Here is an 8,569-nt window from a genome sequence, read left to right as displayed (position 1 = left end):
GTGCACCTTTTTTCCTCTTTTATTACATAGTGGGGTCTGTGTATCTCTTGTCTTGTTATAATGCTGCACACTGTGTAATGTAATAGAACTGGTTCAATAATAGAAAATGTGACCAAATAATAGCTGTGTTACAGGTTAAGAAGCTCTGTGTACTACAATTGTATTCTCAATTGACATCACACTTAATTGCACAACCAAAAATACACCACACAATATTTTCTGTTTTCATTTTTTTTATTTTAAGTCTTTTCGGTCACCTGTGTTGATTAAATAAATCTGCAGCAAAGACATCCGGCTTGCCCAGCCCCTTCGAGGAAGGGGTTGACGAGGAGGCCATCAAAGGCTGATGCAGGAGGCAACACAGTAGACAACTCGTACTGACTGGTCGTGGCTCACATCGGTGATACTAGATAGAGTGCATCTTGTGTTTTGAAATAGACCTCTGAAGAATAAGTCCCGCCTCCTCGGTCAAAAGTCTATGGGAAATAAAATAACATGGGTTTTTTGAATGACCGTACATAACAAACTCTGTAGGTGGTACTAGACATTTGACCGAGGGAACCGGGAGCCTCGGAGGCGGGACTTATTCTTCAGAGGACTATGACAATGTTTAGGTTTTAAATGTTATTTAGTCAGATGTTTAATGTCAGGAGCCAAGCTTTTGCACCGTGTTCCCTGAAGACATCCTGGGGTCCAGTGCCTCGGGCCCATCCCGCTCAGAGGCTGTTAGTGCTGCCTGGGAATTGCCCTCGGACCCATGTCCATGTCCTCCTTCAGCCACAGAGAAAGCAAACAGGTCATCAGTTCGTAGGTGCACAAACCAAAACAAACTTTTAAGTTGAGAAAGATAATGCAAGTTAAACTAAATCGAATAGTGTGACTTAATAATTAATCAAAAGTGATCATATATTCAACTAGGCTGGGTTGAAATATATTCGCTTGCCCACCTTCAGCACTACATGGTGTGAAGACGGGTTCCTCCGATTGCTCTCCCTTGGCAATGGATTCCCGGATCTTCCTGACCGCGTAGACGCTGGCTGTGAACGGAGATAAATTACAAATAACTGCATTTCATAAACTGCCATTTTAATATCTATCGCACGATGCATTGAACCTACCTTTGATTATCAGTCAAACCATCGTTGATTTATTATTGTCGACACTATTACTGTGTGGTACCGTATACGTCTGCAGCCGTACCTTTACGTTTTGTCTGAACAGCACATGCCCCTCCCAACGCGCACCAGCTATTATCACATTCAGGGGGAGGAGCTAAACGACAATCGCCCTTCTGATTGGCTATGCGAGGATGTTGCACAACATTCCAAGTAGATGTTATAACCATGGTCGATTTATTTTGGATTCCCAAGCCTCTATCCTAACCTGCAGATGGAACACCAGACAACAAATAAGCAATGCTGGCAACTGGTTTGTTTGTAATAATTTATTATTCGCCATTTACACAGCATCATGTTTGTTTGTCCAATTTTACACAATAATTCAATAATGTTGACTTTTTGGGGAAATTCAACATGTAATGTTTGTAATATATCTATATTTTTTTCTCACATGAACAACACACCAGTGCCTTACAGTTATACATTTCAATATATACACAACATTTCATTTAACTTAAAATAACTTCATACAGCATAACAATCACAAAAAAAAAAAAAAAAAAACACATTCGTACAAACCAAACCATACTTTCAGAACACTACAATAGTGATCAGGGTTGTTTTTTTTAACCCAATAACAGCAGACACCAGGAAAAGGTAAACATGACTAGTGAATGGTGTTAGGAATGATGTAAGCAGCTGGACTGAATGACGAAACTACAAACGACGACGGCTCACTGTCTGAATGCCCACGAGCAAGGCAGTGGCTTCATGCAGTAGTTGCAGAAATACAGATCAATTCTTCAACCCATACATCTTGGAATCTTAGATCTAATGAACGTTAAATCAAGGCCCAATTAATCAAGAGCTAAATCTTTCATCCCGTTGGATGACATCGTCCAAAAGGCAATGCCAGGTCCACTTCTCTTTTCCTTCCATGAAATAAGACGAATGTTTCTAGCTCTGCTTTTTATCCGTTAAAAGGTCCCCTATTATACCACCAGGTGTGAGTGTGATTAGCCGTTACAAGCGGTTGGAAATTCCACTTTTCCTGTGCTTTAGTGACACCACAAGTGGGCGTATCCACCTACATGTGTGCTGAATAGATCGGTCTACTAGCCTAACCAGTTGGACTGTAGCAAATGTTTCTCATCTATCCAGCTCACGTCTAGATGGATACGCCCACTTGTGATGTCACCAATGCACAGGTAAAAAAGGCAGATTTTTTTTTCTCTAACGGCTACTATTGGTTAATCACACTCACACCCGGTGGTATAAGAGGGGGCCCCTTTAATAAACCATCAAAGCCAGTAACCAGTATGAGTGGCACCCACCTCATCCCCAACGATCAACCCTGCACGTTTCACACAAAAGAAACGAAAAACACTTAAAAACACAAAGAACAGATTTTCACAAGAGGGATCTAAATTGGACGGCTGGAGGAGTTGGGGGGGATATTTCTGGACTCTAGTCCATGCGGATCTTCTGGTTGGTCATGCGGTAGATGATGCTGTCGTAGCCGGGGTCCATGTTCCACATGACGTAGGAGGTGGCGATGACGGCCAGTGCCAGGGCGATCATCAGCCACAGCACGATGTTGAACACCACGGCGTAGTTGAGGTTGTATTTGTAGGCCAGGTTGAACGGGCTGTCGGGGTTGCCCTAAAAACAGCCGCAGATACACACACACACACACACACACACACACACGGAAAGATATTTCAGAAGAACCGAGAAAATTTTTGAAAGAACAATGGGATACTTCCAACCCCCAAAAAAAAAGAAAAAAAAGGTAAAAAGGTACAAGTACATTCATATTTTACGTGAACGTGATAGAACAAATGAAAAACGGTTAAAACTTACAATCTGCTTGGACTCCAAAATGGAGCGAGACTTCCTGGTCAAGGGAGCCTCGAAACTTTTCACCGTGACAACCTCCACCACGGCGCTGTTGCCATAGAGACCGTAGACGTCCTCGGCAAACTGCGAACGAAAAACGAATTAGTTTAGTTCCAAACGTATAAGGACGGGAATCGGTTGAATTCCCAATCCGGGCACCGCTAGTGCGAGGCTGACCCCCTGTAGGCAGTATTCCCTTTCACGGAGCGATGCCTCCCGTGCAGTCCCATGCCGGATCAGTCACTCCCACTATCCGAAAACACAAAAGCCCATCCCAGTGCGGAAAGGTTCTACAGCTGGCTTAGAGCTGGGTAATATGGACACGTTTATTATTACGATAATGTTTGGGGAACTTTACAGCATATCGATAAATATCAGAATACGCTTCTGATTTCAAAACACATAGCCGAGAGATTCCAAAGAGGGTCAAAAACGTAAAAAAGTCGGATATGGATTTTTTGCATATGCTACACGTGAACCTCGCAATTTGATTGGTTCGCCATCTCGGGATATGGGGCAATATCCCATGATTGAGATCTCAAACTCGGGATATTGTTTTCGTGTCGTCTAGTCACTGCTAATAAAAACAAATAAACGGCTAACACAAACAAATAAATCCCGGCAAAAAGTGTTAACTTGTTTATTTTTGGAGTGTTCACCTCAGGCTCTGTGAATAGTGGGGAATGGGCGATTCCCTTCGGCAAATAATTGTTAAATGTACTACGGATACTATGGCTACAGTATTGTATCAAACCAAACGTTTTTCTTTGTCATTATTTCTTCAAGTATCATATCCGATCCTTCTAAGGGCATATCTTCTAAAGTCCTTTACACTATAAAACCGGGTATCACGGCAAGTTTAATATGCAATTTCCTGACCATACAATATCATCCAAAGATGCCCCAGGATGATAGTGAACCCCTGCCCAGCCCTAAAGGGCTGATTATGGTCCCACGTTCACGCAACGACCCCGCAGACGCTTCGACGCAGTCGTGAACCTTTACGGTTCTGCGTCACAGTTTTAGTGAGCGAACCAATCACAGCCCTTGCTGCTGCGTCGCCTCGACGGAATCTCGACGGGCACCTCGCGGTGGACGCAAGGAGGGTCCGCAAGGACGTTAAGGGGTTCCGTAACCCCCCCTCTTTCGTTGTGTGAACGTGGGACCATAAATCAGCCCTTAAGCGTACTCACCTTCTGCAGGACAGAGGCCAGGATGGCGCTGGCGTCCCTGTACTGCTGGGAGTCGGCGCCGTAGCGATGGATCAGCTCCTCCAGGCCGGACAGCTCCAGGGAGTACAGGTCGGGGGAGTGGTCCTTAGCCAGGTGGCGGTGCCGCTGCAGCTGCAGACAGAGACGCGGGTATGGAGCCCATAGCACAATCTCTATGTTTCGTAGCATTTTTAGTGGTTTTTAACAGAGCACAAATGTAGTTGGGGGGGGGGGGGGGGGAGTGTAAGACTCATGCCTATTATGGTAGCAAATCTCTCTCTCACACACACACACACACACACACACACACACACACACACACACACACACACACACACACACACACACACACACACACACACACACACCTTACCAGAGCAGTGATGTCGTGCAGCACTTGGACCTCGGACAGGAAGAGCAGATCAGCCTGTACAAAAAGTTAACCATGTACAAGTGTCATGGAAACGGCCAATATGCCATTATGAAAAAGGGTAAAGAAAACTGTAGGGGACCAATTACTAATTTCAGCAAAACAGACTATGCCATGAGGGCTACACACCAATGATGTACCCGGGCGTGCTCGACAACAGATACAACTTGATTTCACACGGACACTACGATCGGCCTGGAATGTATAAACGTTGGGGTTGCATTGTCAAGCAAATAAGTCAAGTTAAGTCTGTCCGCCCTGGGGGGTCGAACACGAACGCATAAATGAACGAACCTCTGAGTTGCGGCTGAGGGAGTTGAGTGGCAGGGAGGCCAGCACAGAGCCGTCCTGGGACAGACGCGCGCGGATCTGCTGCAGGGTGACTGGCAGCTCCTCGAACACAGCGTTGGCCTTGCCGAGCATGTACAGCCTCTGTGGGGGGGGGGGGGGGGGCGGGAATAACATCACAGACATTAGCAGGACTGATTCAGACCCTCTGGCGTCGGGGGGGTGTGTGTATACTAGGCCTGGGCAGTAAAACAATAAATGATTGTATCGTGATAGACTTTTGATCGATATCAATATGAAACATGTTCAATATGTAGCGATAAGAGACTGGACCACCGGATCTAGCAGCTGGGTTTGTTACACAAACACGGTTCCGTACTTATTTACAATATTTGAGTGTTTTTCATTGTTGTATCGACATTGGAGTATTTACCAATGAAGAACAGTGGAAGGTCATATTAAGTGTTGAACAGAAGTGTTTAAATCCAGCATGGTAATTCATAGTCTTTTTAGGTCATTAAAATGATCAATAGTTATTGATATCGTTCAATATGATCAAGTTATATGTCGTGACGCGTCTCTCAGCCGTACCGCCCAGGCCTAGTGTACAGTTGGCGTTGGCCTGGCGCACTCACCTCCTCGCTGGGGGCCAGCTGCAGGACCACTGGGGTGTCCTCGGCGAACAGAGAGTGGACCGTCTCGGCGACGCTGTCCAGGGTGAAGGGCACCGGCTGTGGGGGGGGGGGGGGGGGGGGGGAACCGGGGGGGGGGGAACCGGGGAGACGGCCGTTAAGGCGAGCGGTCCACAGCGTTCCACCCTCGTGACATAACGTGCGTGTGCGTTCGGGAAGAGCAGCGGTGTTGTGCAAGTTCACACTTCACATGAACTAGTTTAAAGTTCAGTTCATACAAAAGAAAAATGAATGAATTCACGTTCGTAGTTCACCGATTCAGTTTTGAACTAGTGCGTGTTCAGTTCATTAACAGTTTTTCTAGAAACTGAAGAAAAACTGTATTCTGTGCTTATCTTTTAAATGAATCCCGCTGCCCAGCTCTACAATCTCAGATTGTTGTGGATATTATTCGTACACCTGTTTCATTCATCACAACTAAGGCAGTAACTCTATTTAACAATCATGTCATCTGGAACCTAAGCATCAATTCAGAATGTCACAAAATCTGAACTAGTTCAAGCTCTTCAGTTAAAAATATGTTACGTTCAGTTCAAAGTTCATAGAAAAAATGAACTTGTTCTTTTGAACTAGTTCATGCACAACACTGGTTGTGTGCATGTGTGTACAGTATTAAGAGTTCAGGTTCTAAATCAACGCGCGACTCACGTTCTCCAGGGGATAGGAGGCCACGCTCTGAGGCAGGGCCAGGCTGTCGGACCCCCTCACCACCACCAGCACGTTGGCCCTGGGCCTCTGGAACAGCGGACCGGCCTTCAGGCCCGGCCAAGACAGATCCTGTTACGAGGAACAAAACAAATCGGTTGTAGTCGTTTTCATTTTCAACCTGCAATTATCTCCTCTAATTATATCTTCTTGAATGTGGGAAAAGTAAAGTTGCACCTCCTTGACTGAGAACCCCATGGTGAGAGACACCAGGTCTGGGATCTTCTCTCCAGAGATTGGCCAGTCTCCTTTCTGGAAGGACACATAATCCGGAGCCTGCAGGATGGTTAGGCTATCCCCGTTGACCCCTGGAAAGGAAAGGTGACTGTGAAAAACTGATATTTTCACCTGCAAATCAATTTAAGTGTAGTGACACACCCTCAGTTTCACCCAGTTTCCGCTAACTACTAAAGAAAAAAGATGATTAGGCCAATGCTAAAAGGGAGAACTACAGGCTATTCAAGCCCTGTTGCCAGACACCTGTCTCCAAATTACCCAATATACATAAGCTAAACAACATTTAATGTGCCACTAGTTCTTTTGATCACAACTGAGTCATCATAAGACCATGAATAACACATAGGACGTTCTGATGAGCCATTCAGAGACGGTCCCGTGATCCCCGCAAAGAGGAACCCGAATGGGTCACATGACACGCAAGGCACCGCACTAATCTATCACCGATGGGTTACTACACACACGACGCCTCGCTGGGTGAAATACACAACTAACGTTACCACCACTGAGTTTTAATGTTTATTCAGCATTCAAGCGAATGAATTGGATTGTGAGAACAACGTTGAAACCCAATTCATTCTCCATGGTCATCGGCGGATCGTGTGGTTGGTTAGCAGATGGTCAAACTGGCCGAACATGATCAGTACTACTAGAACATAATTCCGCACGACTACGCAAGCATACCGTTTCGGATCGCGCATTAAGAGTCTTAATCGGACAATCGTGTGTTGGTGTGTATTTTGCTAAAGCAAGAAGCCAGCGACAGCCCACTGCCACTTCGCACCTACATAGGCCAGTCCACCGCAATAGACTCCCGCTGATGTGGACAGACACGGCCATAAAGAGCACATGATGACAAACGTAACGTATACGCGTCTCGATTAATACATTTACCGGCAATTATGACGAAGAGAGAGACCAACACGGCGGCAACAGATGCAGCCTTCATCCTTGGAAACCTTCCGAGCGACATCTTTCCTCTTCCCGACGATATAATCAGCTGACCTGGCGTCATCCGCACCGCAAAGCGTCATGGGGGTATTATGCGCCTGCGCGCACAGCGCAGCTTCTGTCCGTTTTCTTTTCTTTTTTTTCTGGATTTAATAGCGGCTCGATATATACAAGGTCGACATGAAAAGGAAAATGCACAGTTACAATAATGCATGGAAAGTAAATGTTTAAGTGTCTTATGTATATGTCTGGCTACTAGAGTGGAACTCTCTCCGGTGGGAGTTCATTTATCCTTGTTGTTGAGGTTAAAATTGCGGCATTTTAGACCAACCACAATACCTATGCAAATCATTTAAAGTGTGAGTTTGTAAATCCAAATCTAGCTCCCCTGCTATCTACTATAATGGAATCCTGTGTAGGTGTCCCATGCTGTCATTCTGTGTGTGTGTGTGTGTGTGTGTGTGTGTGTGTGTGTGTGTGTGTGTGTGTGTGTGTGTGTGTGTGTGTAGGGCTGTGAAAAGCTTTCTGCTGGTTATCACTGCTTCAGCCTAACTTAGTTTAACTAATCCATCATCTGGACCCTCACACTGACAAACTGTTTGAATATAATTTATCCAATTAGACACAAATTAATTATTTTTAAGTTAACCTAATGCCGTTATCCCTGGCATGCAACAGCTATTTCGTCTATAATTAATGTAGAAGGTACCACAAAATACGCTTTATAAATTCTAAAGGCCTATATTGACGCTTCCACTATCTGCCTCCAACCAATCAAGTAGTTAATTAAGGTATTTACAATGCATGGACTTTATCAAATTCAAACTTGATCAAGTAATCGTGTAAAATATTGCCGAAAGTGGAAAACTGGCCGAATGGTCTCATGGTAGCCTACTTCAGATGTGGGTCCCTAGCGTCTTGGATCGCTTGTGGTGACCGAGGAATAAAATTATGCGGTTGCAAAAAAATAAATAAAAAACTCTCGATGACATCATCGTGAGTTATATCCGCTGGAGGGCGCTGCAAACCATAAATATT

General features: G+C 45.1%; 1 protein-coding gene and 1 long non-coding RNA gene across 2 annotated transcripts; both read right to left on the bottom strand.

The window, feature by feature from the left end:
- Positions 1 to 215: 215 nt before the first annotated feature.
- LOC311358604 lies at positions 216 to 1,235 on the bottom strand. The gene is made up of 3 exons (XR_014638072.1): positions 1,119 to 1,235; positions 948 to 1,037; positions 216 to 771 (listed from the first exon to the last, which is right to left on the bottom strand). It is a non-coding gene; the product is annotated as an uncharacterized lncRNA (long non-coding RNA).
- Positions 1,236 to 1,435: 200 nt separating this feature from the next.
- On the bottom strand, positions 1,436 to 7,595 carry atp6ap2 (ATPase H+ transporting accessory protein 2; the record flags this gene model as incomplete). The annotated part of the gene is made up of 9 exons (XM_084478828.1): positions 1,436 to 2,780; positions 2,982 to 3,101; positions 4,211 to 4,360; positions 4,602 to 4,655; positions 4,953 to 5,090; positions 5,582 to 5,677; positions 6,287 to 6,415; positions 6,521 to 6,651; positions 7,475 to 7,595. The coding sequence occupies 9 exons, from the start codon at positions 7,593 to 7,595 to the stop codon at positions 2,586 to 2,588; spliced, it is 1,134 nt and encodes a 377-aa protein (XP_084334954.1). The 3' UTR covers positions 1,436 to 2,585.
- Positions 7,596 to 8,569: the final 974 nt, after the last annotated feature.

This window comes from Micromesistius poutassou, assembly GCF_964030765.1.
Source record: "Micromesistius poutassou genome assembly, chromosome: 14".
NCBI lineage: Eukaryota > Metazoa > Chordata > Actinopteri > Gadiformes > Gadidae > Micromesistius > Micromesistius poutassou.
The sequence above is the reverse complement of the archived record's forward strand: the minus strand, read 5'-3'. Positions and strand labels throughout refer to the sequence as shown.